The following is a 15,305-nucleotide window of genomic DNA, read 5'->3' as shown; positions in this document are numbered from 1 at the left end:
CATTAACTTCAAATAAGCCAAACTACCAAGTGCCACGTATAGGTGCCACTTTTTATTTTTGGTTTCGTTCCATTTTTGTTACATTGTGAGAGTTTTAAAGGCACTTAATCAACCTTATGCTGTGTTTTAATTCAGGCACTCAAATAAAATGACAAAGTGAAGAGAGAGACTGCACTATACAGCGAGTATAGATCACAAACAGCTTATTAAGAAGAACATTAAAGAGAGTTCTGACCGTAACGAACGTAATTGTTATTAAAATTATTATTATTAAACGTAATTAAGAGTTTTAGATGCCACAAGTCCATGCTGTCTTTTTTTATCAGTGTGCACACACTCTTTCACACACACACACACACACTCTCACACTCACACACGTACACACAGACACTCATACACAATCGCAGACACACACACTCACGTACACACAGACACTCACACACAATCGCAGACACACTCTCACTCACACACACACACACTCATATACACACACGTACACACAGACACTCACACACAATCGCAGACACACACACACACACACACTCATACACACACGTACACACAGACACTCATACACAATCGCAGACACACACACACACATACACACACACACAAACACACACTCATATACACACTCACAGACACACACACATACACACTCAGACTCACACACAGACACTCACTCACACACTCATATACACAGACACAGGCACACACACACACATTCACTCACACACACGCACGAAGTAAACTGTAAAACAGCAAATACTCACTATATTATGACTTGAACATTTTTGCAAATAAGTTATTTAAAAGCCTGTGACTTCCTCAATAAGATTTTTTTGTTGGACCCAGGTAATCTCAACAGCACAGAGGTCACACACACACACACACACACACACACACACACACAGTTGTAGGTGATCCAATCAGAGCAGCAGTGAACTCTGATAATAAAAACTCATGGTCTAACAGACAGACAGACGGGTGCAGAGACAGACATGTTGCGGCCGGTGTTGGCGCTGCTGTTGATTTGGACATGGACGAGCTCGGCGCTGGTCAGGTAGGAAAAAATCACCTTCAATAATATCATCATATATATATATATGTGTACAAATACAGTAACTCTCTTTGCATAAGTGACTTCAGAGGGCCCAAAAGAAGCCGATAAATGTAGAGACTGATGCAAAGTGTTTTTATTCACTAGGTGCTTTCATTAAGTGCACCTACTGTATTTGGGGGGGTTGGGGGTTTAGGGGTCATCCCTAAAGAAAATGTTCATTTTTTCAATTAAAAAAAGATAAGCCTTGTTTTGTACCATTATTATTAATTGTGTCTAAAATGTTGGAAAAGCTAGAGCAGATAATAACTACATAACATTCAAAAAGCTTAAAGACTAAACGTAAAGCTAAAGAAGTCCAACTACAGTCATCAGATCTGAGAAAGTCATTAACACAATTTTTGGGATTTAATTTATTTACTTTTATTGTCAGTTCAAGTTTGAGTCGGCTTTGTTTTACACCAAGCTTCAGAGTTCAGAGTCTCAATGTTTTCAGGACTCTTCTTTAAAGGAATAGCTCGACATTTTTGGAAAAGATGCCGTCTAGCTGAGAGTTTGATAAGAAGAAACCACTTTATTTATATTGATGTTTAACAATTCCCAGAGGTGGAAAGAGTACAAAAATATTTTACTTAAAGCTACATCGTGTAAGAATTTCTCCCATCTAGCAGTGAAATTGTATATGACAACCAACTGAATATTACTTTCTAGCCCTTCCTCCTACGGTGGCCGAACCCGAAATGATCTCTTAGTATCTCCATCGTTTCCACGCAGCTGTTCTAGCCACTCCAATATTAACTTTGGTCTTGTTGCTTTGCCTGTCTTTGGTTAATGTATTATAAAGGTGGAGGTATGTCCCTCTTTGGTTAATGTATTATAAAGATGGAGGTATGTCCCTCTTTGGTTAATGTATTATAAAGATGGAGGTATGTCTCTCTTTGGTTAATGTATAATAAAGATGGAGGTATGTCCCTCTTTGGTTAATGTATCATAAAGATGGAGGTATGTCTCTCTTTGGTTAATGTATTATAAAGATGGAGGTATGTCCCTCTTTGGTTAATGTATTATAAAGGTGGCGGTATGTCCCTCTTTGGTTAATGTATTATAAAGATGGAGGTATGTCTCTCTTTGGTTAATGTATTATAAAGATGGAGGTATGTCTCTCTTTGGTTAATGTATTATAAAGGTGGAGGTATGTCCCTCTTTGGTTAATGTATTATAAAGATGGAGGTATGTCCCTCTTTGGTTAATGTATTATAAAGGTGGAGGTATGTCCCTCTGTGGTTAATGTATTATAAAGGTGGAGGTATGTCCCTCTTTGGTTAATGTATTATAAAGATGGAGGTATGTCCCTCTTTGGTTAATGTATATAAAGATGGAGGTATGTCCCTCTTTGGTTAATGTATCATAAAGATGGAGGTATGTCCCTCTTTGGTTGATGTATAATAAAGATGGAGGTATGTCTCTCTTTGGTTAATGTATAATAAAGATGGAGGTATGTCCCTCTTTGGTTAATGTATAATAAAGATGGAGGTATGTCCCTCTTTGGTTAATGTATAATAAAGGTGGAGGTATGTCCCTCTTTGGTTAATGTATTATAAAGATGGAGGTATGTCCCTCTTTGGTTGATGTATCATAAAGATGGAGGTATGTCCCTCTTTGGTTAATGTATCATAAAGATGGAGGTATGTCCCTCTTTGGTTGATGTATAATAAAGATGGAGGTATGTCTCTCTTTGGTTAATGTATAATAAAGATGGAGGTATGTCCCTCTTTGGTTAATGTATAATAAAGATGGAGGCGCTACATGGCTGCCGTCATTCCAGCGACTCGCTCGTATGTATTGTGAATGATTCTGAATGTCAGATTCTACGCTTACGAGAATACTTTGATTAGTTGGTGGAAGTAATTACACATGAATGAGCACATATTTGTGAAAGAACAAAGTTTTTTTTTTGCTAAGAATCAACTCAACAGAGTCCTTTGCAGCGGCCCGGGTTCGAGTCCGACCTGCGGCCCTTTGCTCCGCCATCCCCCATCTCTCTCCCACCTTTCCTATCTATCCACTGTCACTCTCAAATAAAGGGAATAATGTTGGAGACCTTTTTTATTTACCATTTTTTACTCAGTAACAGATTTGATTAAAAATGTAGCAGAGTACAATATGTCAAGCACAACATACTTAAGTAAAAGAGTGTAAAAGTACACAAAAAAACTACTCAATTACAGTAATGCGAGTAATTGTAATTCGTTACTTTCCACCTCTGACTATTCCTTTAACATATAAAGATAAAAACCTATAAAACATCATTAAAAGTTCAACAATGAGATAGTGAAGGTTTTCCTCCCCCCACCAAGGGTTCCTCTGAGGCGCGTGCCTTCGATTCGTTCCCAGCTGCGAGCCGACGGCCTGCTGAAGGAGTTCCTGAAGGAGTCCCGCCCCGACATGTTTAACCGGCGCTACGCTCAGTGCTACCCGCCCGGCACGCCGTCACTGCGGCTGACGCGCTCCAGCGAGAAGCTCTACAACTTCATGGACGTAAGAACAACACTAATCTCGCATAGCCAGACCTTCCTCCACGGCGCTGCGGAGGAAGGTCTGGCTAGTCCACACAGCATTCTGGGATAGAAGAGATAAGATGAGATAGGATTTTAGTCTATATCCACGACGTTACACTTCCGGGATTGCTCCAGTGCCGCCGAAATGTCCCTCATTAAGCCGGATGTCCGTTACCTTCAGTGGTGTAGTCTAAAAATGCAGTCACTCCCAAACTGTGGTCCGCGGACCACTAGTGGTCCGTGAGGGTACTGCAGGTGGTCCGTGGAAAAGCAAAATAAAATATAAAATAATAGTTTTTTAACCTTCATTTTACCAGAAATTCCCATAAATCTTAAGAATATGTATATTAATATCACATTTAAATTAAATTGTGTTATTAAGTTATTGTGTGATTACTAAAATAGGCTAGTGCTACCTGTATAAAAGACACCTGTCCACACACTCAATCAAACAGACTCCAACCTCTCCACAATCGGCCCTAACCCTAACCGTAAAATCACCAAAGGTTTGGAAATGTTGACTATATCCAAGTGTTCTTATACTGAATATATTTAATACTCCATTGCTATGGAAATAAGCCTGTCGTTCAAATGAACCTAATTATGCCCTCAGGCGCTGGAGTAAATAACTAAATAAAATATGTGGCAGCCGTTGCAGTGTGCAGTAAACTCTCTTTTAACGAGCCTGTTGTACTGATGTGATGACCAGTTATAGTTTTAGTGCTAGTAGGCCTATTAAGAAGTGCGGATTAATTCAGGTAGGACTGTGTGTAGACATATTTTATTATGTGTATTATGAGGTGGTCCGTGAAAATTCTTGATTACTAATAGTGGTCCACACACACACAAAGTTTGAAAACCCCTGGTCTAATGTATTGTACTGGGTATACTGTATATAAATATATTGGCCTATATATATGGGCCAGAATCTGCCTTTGGGGGAGTGCGGCATATCATAGTGGGGGGTCTGGGTGTCCTCCCCCAGAGTGATTTTGAGCGTCAAAACCTTAAATTCCTGCATTCAGATAACTTTTATTCACCAATTCACGGTGGAAATCCCTTTATTTAGCCTATGTGAAGAAGGAAAACACAGATAACAATTCAAAATATGTCAAAAATATAATAGAAAGTATGTTGTTGCGCGTCATTTGGGCATTTTTAAGTGGGTATGTGGAAATCCTGGAGCTTTCTTAGTGGGTGTACTGCATATACCTGCGTATCACGTAGACTACACCACTGGTTACCTTCCTCTCTCTCTCACCGTGGCTCCGTCCGGAGCTTAGCCCCGCCCAAGGTGATTGTGATTGGTTTAAAGAAATGCCAATAAACCAGAGCAGGTTTTTCTCCCATCCAGGAACGCTGTGTGGACTAGCCAGACCCTCCTCTGCAGCGCTGTGGAGGAAGGTCTGGCAAAGTGAGACTAGATAGACTTTATTAATCCCACACTGGGGAAATTCCCTAGAAGGAAAACATGCTATCACTGGTGTTATTCTCAATACTTAGTTTAGTTTATTTCGGTCATTTGTAACCTTCATTCAATACACTGGTAATAAACAATAAATAAACATAATAAAATGCAATGCAAAATTGCAGTAAAATAAACAAATAAAAACAAAACAAAAAGTTTTACAAGAAACAAAACAGGACCGACAAGGTGTAAGCTAGATAGGTAGGTAGGTAGGTAGGTAGATAGATAGATAGACAGACAGACAGACAGACAGACAGACAGATAGATAGGTAGGTAGATAGATAGATAGGTAGGTAGGTAGACAGACAGACAGACAGACAGACAGACAGATAGATAGATAGATAGATAGATAGATAGATAGATAGATAGATAGATAAATAGACAGACAGACAGACAGATAGATAGGTAGGTAGATAGATGGATAGGTAGACAGACAGACAGACAGACAGACAGACAGACAAAGTAAGAAGTTAAAATGCTACACATAAGGAGTAGTAAGTCAGGCATCAAACCAGCAACCATTCCTCGTAACGCCATGATTTGACAGTCTGACGTTGTGTCTGTTGTGTGTCAGACTCAGTACTACGGTGAAATCAGTTTGGGGACTCCGCCGCAGAACTTCTCTGTGGTTTTTGACACTGGCTCATCCGACCTCTGGGTGCCGTCAACCTACTGCGTCAGCCAAGCCTGTGGTACGACACAACACTACACACACACACACACACACACACACACACACACACACACACACACACACACACACACACACACACACACACACACACACACACACACACACATACACACACTACACACACACATACACACACTACACACACACACACACACACTACACACACACACACACACACACACACACACCACACACACACACACACACACCACACACACACACACACTACACACACACACACACACACACACACACACACACACACACACACACACACACACACATACACACACTACACACACACACACACTATACACACACACACACACACACACACACACACACACTACACACACACACATACACACTATACTATACACACACACACACTATACTATACACGCACACACACAGACATACACACACTGTACACAAACACACCCACACAACACTACACAGACACACACATACACGCACGCACACACACTATACACACACACACACACACACACACACACACACACACACACATACAGACACACAGACACACACAATACACAAACACACACACAGACACACACAATACACAAACACACACACAAATGGTTGTGCTTATGGGTCAGGACAGCCTGACAATATGGTTTAGTGTGTTCCTGACTGTGATAAGAAATTCAAGGTCTCCCTGTGTGTGTGTGTGTGTGTGTGTGTGTGTGTGTGTGTGTGTGTGTGTGTGTGTTCCCAGGGTTGCACAGGCGTTTCAGGGCGTTTGAGTCCACGTCTTTCCATCATGACGGTCGGGTATTTGGGATTCACTACGGATCAGGACACCTGCTGGGAGTCATGGTCAGAGAAACACTGAAGGTCCATTTTTATTCTACTCAACAAAAATAAGTTTATGTTTATGTCATCAAATGTGCTGCGTATATGTTGGGTGTACTGGTGGCCAATTAAGTAAAGACACATCCAATATATCTGCAATGTTTATAAAGATCATAGCAAACTAACTTTAAGAGCCCCATGTAGGCTGAGTCTTTGGCAGCGGCCTGATTTTGAATCCGACCTGCGGCCCTTTGCTGTGTGTCATCCCCTCTGTCCACCCCTTCCTATCTTCACTGTCTAATAGGGATGCACCAAATCCAGATTTTTGGGGTTCGGCCGAATACCGAATCCACTGGTTAAGATTCTGCTGAATCCGAAACCAAATACCGAATCCTTCGTCTGGTTAACACCAGTTTTTAGCTGTGACTGTCCTTCCTTTGCCGTACCTGAAGTTGCTGCATTCTGGCTGCTGTCTGTAGATTCCTTCATGCTCAGCTCGTATTCTTCCAGATGTTTCATACCAGATGTTGTAACAGCGGTGATGTTGTGTATTGTTTAGGGTCCTCGCCACCACCAGACTAATCAGCATTGCAGATTGAACATGTACAGTCATGTGAAAAAATTAGGACACCCATGCTAAAGTTGACTAAAAAGAGGAATAAAAAAAATCATCTTTTGGAAATTGATCTTAATGCCTTAATTAAAAAAATTAGAAAAAAATCCAACCTTTAAGGACACCAATTATCTTTGTGAATGAATAATGTATCGTAAATAAATAAATGTTCTTCCTTAAAATACAGGGGGCATAAGTCAGTACACCCCTATGTTAGATTCCCATAGAGGCAGGCAGACTTTTATTTTGAAAGGCCAGTTATTTCATGGATCCAGGATACTATGATCCTGATAAAGATCCCTTGGTCCCCCACATCATCACATACCCTTCACCATACCCCCCACATCATCACATACCCTTCACCATACCCCCACATCATCACATACCCTTCACCATACCCCCACATCATCACATACCCTTCACCATACCCCCACATCATCACATACCCTTCACCATACCCCCCACATCATCACATACCCTTCACCATACCCCCACATCATCACATACCCTTCACCATACCCCCCACATCATCACATACCCTTCACCATACCCCCCCACATCATCACATACCCTTCACCATACCCCCACATCATCACATACCCTTCACCATACCCCCCACATCATCACATACCCTTCACCATACCCCCACATCATCACATACCCTTCACCATACCCCCACATCATCACATACCCTTCACCATACCCCCACATCATCTCATACCCTTCACCATACCCCCACATCATCACATATCCTTCACCATACCCCCCCATCATCACATACCCTTCACCATACCCCCCCATCATCACATATCCCTTCACCATACCCCCCCATCATCACATATCCTTCACCATACCTAGAGATTGGCATGGGGTACTTTCCATAAAATCATCTCCCAATGCAAATCAAACCAGCTATTAGGCTAACTGAAATACAATCCACTGATTCCCCGTCAAAAAGCCCAATATTCATCCGAATCCGAAGCTGAATCCTGGATTCAGTACATCCGTGCTGTCTAACAAAAAAATGAAGATGAGCTGAAGTTGTACTCTGTTTTATAATATTCTTCTGGTCCAGGTTGGGGATCTGTCCATCCTGAACCAGGAGTTGGGGGAGTCAGTCTATGAGCCCGGTTCCGCATTTGTAATGGCGAAGTTTGACGGTGTTCTGGGGATGGGTTATCCGTCCCTGGCAGAGATCCTTGGAAACCCCGTTTTCGACAATATGATGGCGCAGAAGACGGTGGAGGAGCCGGTTTTTTCCTTCTACCTCAGCAGGTGAGACCCCCTTTTTCTAGTCCAATGACTCACAAGTTTGTCTATTTTGAAGCATTCGCACTGGGAGCTCACCAGTACAACCAGTTCAGGGGTTCATTGCCTTGCTCAGGGGCACACTGGAGTGAGGAGAGTTTCTTTCAAGCAACTTTCATGTCACACTTGTTTGTGGTTTTCAAACTGGAGTCCAATGTCCTCCAGGAGACAATAGTCAAGCTCAAGGATCCACTGAGTTTTCGGTGTTCAAGGGGTTTCAGGAAAGGGTTTCAGGTGATGCAGGAGATTTAATTGTGCTTTCAGGAGAGTCCAAACAGCTAAAGACGTCCGGCGATCTCCAAAAGTTTAAGGAGGATCCAGAGGGTTACAAAGGTTTAGAGTAGAGGGTGACACGGGAATCAATTGTCGCTCCCATCCCATGCCGAGCCCACAAAAATACTCCCGTCATATCCCGATCACGTGACTGCCCCCCCACAAAAAAAAATCCTGTCCTGCAAAATCCCAAGAGAAAGACTCCCGAATCCCGTCCCGCTCCCCTTTCGTTCCCTATGTTGTCTAAACATTTCTCCGTCCCGCTCCCGTTGATTTCCATGCTCTATTCCGTCCCTATCACATTACCAACAGTGAACGTTTAGAGCATTGTTTTGCTGTTTTGGGTGGATCGGACAAAGGAACTGTGGAGACACCTAGTTGTTAAGGGGTTCCTTTGGCTTCCGGTTTAGGGTAGTCCAAATGTCCAGTGTCAAGTGGTCCGAGGGTTCCCCAGTGTTTTGGGATGGTCCAGGGTGTTCAAGAGTCTTAGTTCCCGGGGGTTCTTGATGGATCGGCAGAATGCTGATTAATGAATTTGTTGGTTGAATGTTTGGCTACTGCTGATTTTTGGGACATGCAAATTTGCGTTTCCTAGGATGGCGTTGGCATGACCCGCTTTACTCTGCCTCTGATTGGCTAGTACCCATTGCCTTTGTTGGTTGGATTGGTTGGGTTAAGGCATGAGGAGTCATATTGGTTAGGGTTAGAGTAAGAATTAGGGTTGGGTACCGAAACGTGGTGCCAATAGGGCACCAGTTCCGACGTAAACGGTAGTAACGAGACCGAATAAGAACGAAAATTTCAGTGTCTCATTTCGGTGCCTGACTTTTTTTTTTTCATAAGCATCGCTGGCGCTGCACAGGACGTTACGTTACCGTTAGCTAGTAGCTGGATTAAACACTATGGTTAAAATGCTGACAGTTTACGTTAAGTGGTGTGACTGTATTTCCCTGTAGAGGATTCCAACACCAGGTAACGTACGTAACAGTCTGCAGCTGCCATTGTCGGAAAAACAACACAGACGGTGCGTTCACTTGAAACTCGCCAGCCTCGTCGAGCATTTGAAGTTATTGTAAAATACCCTTTTCCCATCTGGTGCTTGTTTTTGTTGTTTACCAGCAATTTACTGGTGAAATAAGTAATTGTTATAAGTTATTATTACATTATTTATCAATAATTTTATTTTGACCATATGGCCTTAAACAAGCCGTTCTTTAATGTCGTTTTGTGCTCCTTTTTTGTATTTGATATTATATACATTATAAATATATTATATATATTTCGGTTCAGGCACCGTTTAGGCACCGGTTTCAAAAGTATCGCTTTAGCACCGGTATCGTAAAAAACCCAAACGATACCCAACCCTTGTAAGAATACAAGAATACAAGTGTTAAGCCAATCAGAGGCATTCCTTCGCTATCCTAGGAAATTCAAATTCGCACAAGAGACAAAGTTTGAGACATTCGGTCTCAAGGGATCCAGAAAAATGTAAGAGTTGCAGAGGTTTCAAAGATTTCAAAAGGGTCCCAAAAGGATCGAGAGGACTCTGGGAATTCAAACGCCTCAGTGGTTTGATAAGAAAGTGTTTGGGGTCCATAAGCAGGGAATAAATAAAGATTCACTTGCAGTTTGTTAATGGGAATATGATTTCTGTCCCTGCAGGAGAACAAGCAGCAGCAACCCAGAAGGCGAACTGTTGCTAGGCGGAACTGACAAGTCGTTGTACAGTGGACCAATCAACTGGCTCCCAGTGACTGCTAAGGGATACTGGCAGATTAAGATGGACAGGTTTCTCACATCTTTTTAATATTGTGATTCTTTGTGATACATCATTAAAATGAATGAAATAGGAGTCCTGACCCCTGTACTAACAACAAGTGCTAATTTTCCACATCATGATTTCTGTGTATGTTTCAGTGTCGCGGTGCAGGGTGTGAGTTCTTTCTGTCCTCATGGTTGTCAGGCGATTGTCGATACTGGGACCTCCCTCATCGCTGGACCGACCACTGACATCCTCAACCTCCAGCAGCTGATTGGAGCCACACCCTCAAACATAGACGAGGTTAAGCAAAATTTCATTGTATAATCTATAAATCTTATTAATAGATTACAAACGAGTAGACATTTCTGGAGAATACTTGAAGCGTAACTCTTGCCAAAATGCAACCTAGGGTGTTTTTGTGATTGTACCCGAGTCAAACTTTCGTTTAAAAGCATAATTAGGACGGAAACGCCACTTTTAAGATTGCCCGTATTCTCGTTTTCAGTCAAATGGCCTTTTGAATGGGAGTGCTAGGGGCGCTACTATGATAGCATCATAATCACTATTTTTAAACCACTAAGAAGGCTCGACACAACATGAGACTTTGCTCCAAGTATCACCAGGGACTCTACACCTTAACCAAAGCATTGACAACATTGTTTGTGTACCCAGAGTTTACTAAAAAGAAAGGTTGCTACTCACTTTAGCAATTGTTTTTTCCGATCGCCGTACATCTTGTCAGTCAAAAAGAATCGATCTCCGAATGCGACATAAACAGGGAGGAGAGTAAAGATGGAAAGCTCCTAAAGCTTAGTTCCATATAAATGCTGGATAATTAGTTGTTTTGTCATTAGTGAAAAACAATATTGACCTTGTAGTTGAAAAAGGAGCCTCATATAAGAATGACATTTCCTCCTATGGAGTCCATTCATTCGCATTCGGAGATCGACTCTTTCTGACTGGCAAGATGGCAGCGAGCGGAAAAACCAACTGCTAAAGTGAGTCGTTCAAAACCTTTCTTTTTAGTAAACTCTGGGTACACAAACAATGTTGTCAATGCTGTGGTTAAGGTGTAGAGTCCCTGGTGATACTTGGAGCAAAGTCTCATGTTGTGTCGAGCCTTCTTAGTGGTTTAAAAATAGTGATTATGATGCTATCATAGTAGCGCGCCTAGCACTCCCATTCAAAAGGCCATTTGACCGAAAAACGAGAATACGGGCAATCTTAAAAGTGACGTTTCCGTCCTAATTATGCTTTTAAACGAAAGTTTGACTCGGGTACAATCACAAAAAGACCCTAGGTTGCATTTTGGCGCGAGTTACGCTTCAAAACCTAAAAATAGGAGCGGTATCTAAACTGTATACTGTAACATTCAATTTAACTTGACTGTTCCCTTTTGTATGTGTTTCAGTACCTTATTGACTGTGCCAGGTTGTCTAGTTTACCTCATGTGACATTCGTCCTCGGAAGAATAGAGTACACACTGACTGCTGAGCAATACGTTAGGAAGGTTTGTCAAATGTTTTGAATCCAACCTTTTGCTTCTTTAAATACAGGTTATATTCACCATTTGTCATTTGCTTGGTGGGTGGTGATGGCGCAGTGGATATGACACATACCTTTGGTGTGGGAGATCTGGGTTCAATTCCCACTGCGATACATCAACCAATGTGTCCCTGAGCAAGGCGCTTAACCCATAGTTGCTCCAGAGGTGTGCGACCTCTGACATACGTAGCAATTGTAAGTTGCTTTGGATAAAAGCGTCAGCTAAATGTAATAATGGTGGACCCATGCACTTTAGATGTTTGTATGTTTTTATATCTAACCCTGAGAGAAACATGACATGACAAATAAACATGAACATAAATACACAGTTTGTTACTGAAATGTCTCTAAACATCTACAAAAGTCATGTCTCTGTCTGTCTTTCTGTCTCCAGGAGATGCTTGGCAACAGGGAGTTTTGTTTCAGTGGCTTCCAGGCCGTGGACATTTTTTCCGCCGATGGCCCCCTGTGGATTCTGGGAGATGTATTTCTTACAGAGTTTTACAGCATCTTTGACAGAGGACAGGACCGTGTCGGCTTTGCCTCTGCTAGGCACCCAACCGAACCCTAACCCTAAATCGGTTATCATTAGCTGACAACTATATCATCAATAAATACTGTTCAATTAAAATGACCATAACAGAATTTTGTAATTCTTAGAAAGGCACCAACACAAATAGCGCTCATTTGTAACAAGCTAGCAGCATTGTGCTTACGCTATACGTCATTTACTGACCTATTTTGAAACTTTTGTGAGAGTCTTGCAATCAGCTGTCCATTATCCGTGCTCAATTATAGACCATCATTAAAGGACAATTCCGGTGCAAAATGAACCTAGGGGTTAATAACACGGGTACCGAGTCGACCGTTCTCTGGGATCTCTTTTCATGCTAATCGAATGTGACCAATTTTAGCGCAAACCGCTAATTAGCTTATAACGCCTTGCAACCAGTAACATAGCTCAAACGCGGCGTTCGTCTCTGACTGGTCGGAGGTTCCCAAGATGGCGCCCGCCTGCATACGTGAACAGTACTGTCTTTCTAAACTATCTTTTTAATAAACTGTCTGTACACTTACAAAGTCCTCAATGCTTCAGTTTACATGTAGGGACCCTCATTATGCTACCGTGGAAGTGTGGTGCTATTTTGAGCTTTGGTAGTGGTATAGAAATAGCAATTTCTTTTTACTTTCCTCGTGCCCTGACGAATAGTGTTATAAGCTAATTAGCGGTTTGCGCTAAAACTGGTCACATTCGATTAGCATGAAAACAAATCCCAGAGAACGGTCGACTCGGTACAAATGTGTTATTAACCCCTAGGTTCATTTTGCGCCGGATTTGTCCTTTAAGGACAAACAACCACTATTGGCTGAACTGTTAAGTATGGCCCTGCTGACACCATTCTTCATGTTTGGTGACCCATTGACAAATCAGTCATGTTTCTTTGTTTTTTTAAGTACAGTTTTTAGTGATTCAGCAGCAGCAACAGATACTGTATAATTCATAACTTCAGTTACATTTACAAAAACAGACAAACTGTTATCACATGAAGACAGAAGAGTTTGTGCTAGAAAATGTTCTAGAAACCTCTTAAGTCCAGTCAGTTATCCTGAGTACTTGGATTTAATTAGCATTCCCAACAGTTGAATGTTGGAAACAAAACGGAAGTCTGTTGCAGCTACAGTTCCTCTAATGGCCACCAGATGACATCCAAGAAAACGCTGACTGTATTGAACTGAGTGGGTAAACACTGGCCTGATGTCGTCACACTCAGATTCTAGTCAGAATAGGAGTCTGATTCTGCTCCATCGGGCTGTGATTATGGGGCGTGTTTCAATCGAACCAGGAAAGAAAATGCCTCTGCACTCAATTGGACAGACCTACAACCAATCAGAGCAACGGATAGACCTACAACCAATCAGAGCAACAGATAGACCTACAACCAATCAGAGCAACAGATAGACCTACAACCAATCAGAGCAACGGATAGACCTACAACCAATCAGAGCAACGGATAGACCTACAACCAATCAGAGCAACGGATAGACCTACAACCAATCAGAACAACGGATAGGCCTACAACCAATCAGAGCAACGGATAGACCTACAACCAATCAGAACAACGGATAGGCCTACAACCAATCAGAGCAACGGATAGACCTACAACCAATCAGAGCAACGGATAGACCTACAACCAATCAGAGCAACGGATAGACCTACAACCAATCAGAGCAACAGATAGACCTACAACCAATCAGAGCAACAGATAGACCTACAACCAATCAGAGCAACGGATAGACCTACAACCAATCAGAGCAACGGATAGACCTACAACCAATCAGAGCAACGGATAGACCTACAACCAATCAGAGCAACGGATAGACCTACAACCAATCAGAGCAATGGAGTATGTGACGTTGCAGAATCCCGTAGGAAGGACGGCAAAAACATCTTTACGATCAACAAATGCCGTGATCTCGGTTCTCTGTTCCTCTTTTTAAATGAATGCGCTGTCGATATCTTCTATAACAGACTCGATGGCGGCCATCTTTGTTGTAAACAAATTCAACCCAAGTGCTCTTTGGAGACGTGGTTGATTATGTTACTGTTGATCATCTGTCCATCATCGTATAAAGCCCGCCCTGACAGTTTGATTGGTCCGAACAGCTCTGGTTCGAGCATAGTTGCTTCACAACGGATCAAGTCCAGACCGAACTTCCCGACCTCAAATGTTGTGGGCGGGGCTAAGTTCGGCTGGCATCCAGGCTAGGTAAACACCCAACTTTTCTCGACAGTCAACACATTGTTTCCACAACAGGTTCAGCTCTTGGTGGCTAATTTAACTTCTTCTAATGTGCGTTGTTATTCTTCCATTCAGAAAATATTAAGGCATAAAAAAAGACTTTTTTCTTAGCTTTGGCTGAGCCAAAGTGGTTGTTGCTTGCTCTTTCCATCTTTGCCCAAGTTGCCCATTTTCTGATCTAAAAGTTGATTACGAGTATTAGGATTCTTTTGTATCTTTTGTGTTTTTTGGTGTACCATCATAGGGTTAGGGTGAGGGTTTATCTCCAGTGACTAAGCTGGCAACATACGGTAAACCCAAACTTCAAGGTTCAAAACATCCCTTCAGAGGTTGGATATTTCTAAGCAACTTTCCTCATGTGACTTCTCTTTTTGGGTAATGTTACCAGCTCTGAGATTGGCTCT

General features: G+C 42.0%; 1 protein-coding gene across 1 annotated transcript; it reads left to right on the top strand.

Annotated features, from left to right (window-relative positions):
* Positions 1–1,039: 1,039 nt before the first annotated feature.
* Positions 1,040–12,703, top strand: nots (nothepsin). Its single transcript, XM_078272640.1, has 9 exons — positions 1,040–1,063; positions 3,377–3,598; positions 5,661–5,778; positions 6,523–6,641; positions 8,288–8,487; positions 10,456–10,581; positions 10,711–10,855; positions 11,967–12,065; positions 12,495–12,703. The coding sequence occupies exons 1-9, from the start codon at positions 1,040–1,042 to the stop codon at positions 12,669–12,671; spliced, it is 1,230 nt and encodes a 409-aa protein (XP_078128766.1). The 3' UTR covers positions 12,672–12,703.
* Positions 12,704–15,305: the final 2,602 nt, after the last annotated feature.

This window comes from Sander vitreus, chromosome 17, assembly GCF_031162955.1.
Source record: "Sander vitreus isolate 19-12246 chromosome 17, sanVit1, whole genome shotgun sequence".
Taxonomy (NCBI): domain Eukaryota; kingdom Metazoa; phylum Chordata; class Actinopteri; order Perciformes; family Percidae; genus Sander; species Sander vitreus.
This window is presented reverse-complemented; position numbering and strand designations above follow the sequence as displayed.

Coding starts and splice junctions, on each gene's coding strand:
- nots (XM_078272640.1), top strand. CDS start 1,040: ATGGACGAGCTCGGCGCTGGTCAG. Junction 5,779..6,522: donor CTGCGTCAGCCAAGCCTGTG/GTACGACACAAC, acceptor GTGTGTTCCCAG/GGTTGCACAGGCGTTTCAGG. Junction 10,582..10,710: donor TGGCAGATTAAGATGGACAG/GTTTCTCACATC, acceptor TGTATGTTTCAG/TGTCGCGGTGCAGGGTGTGA.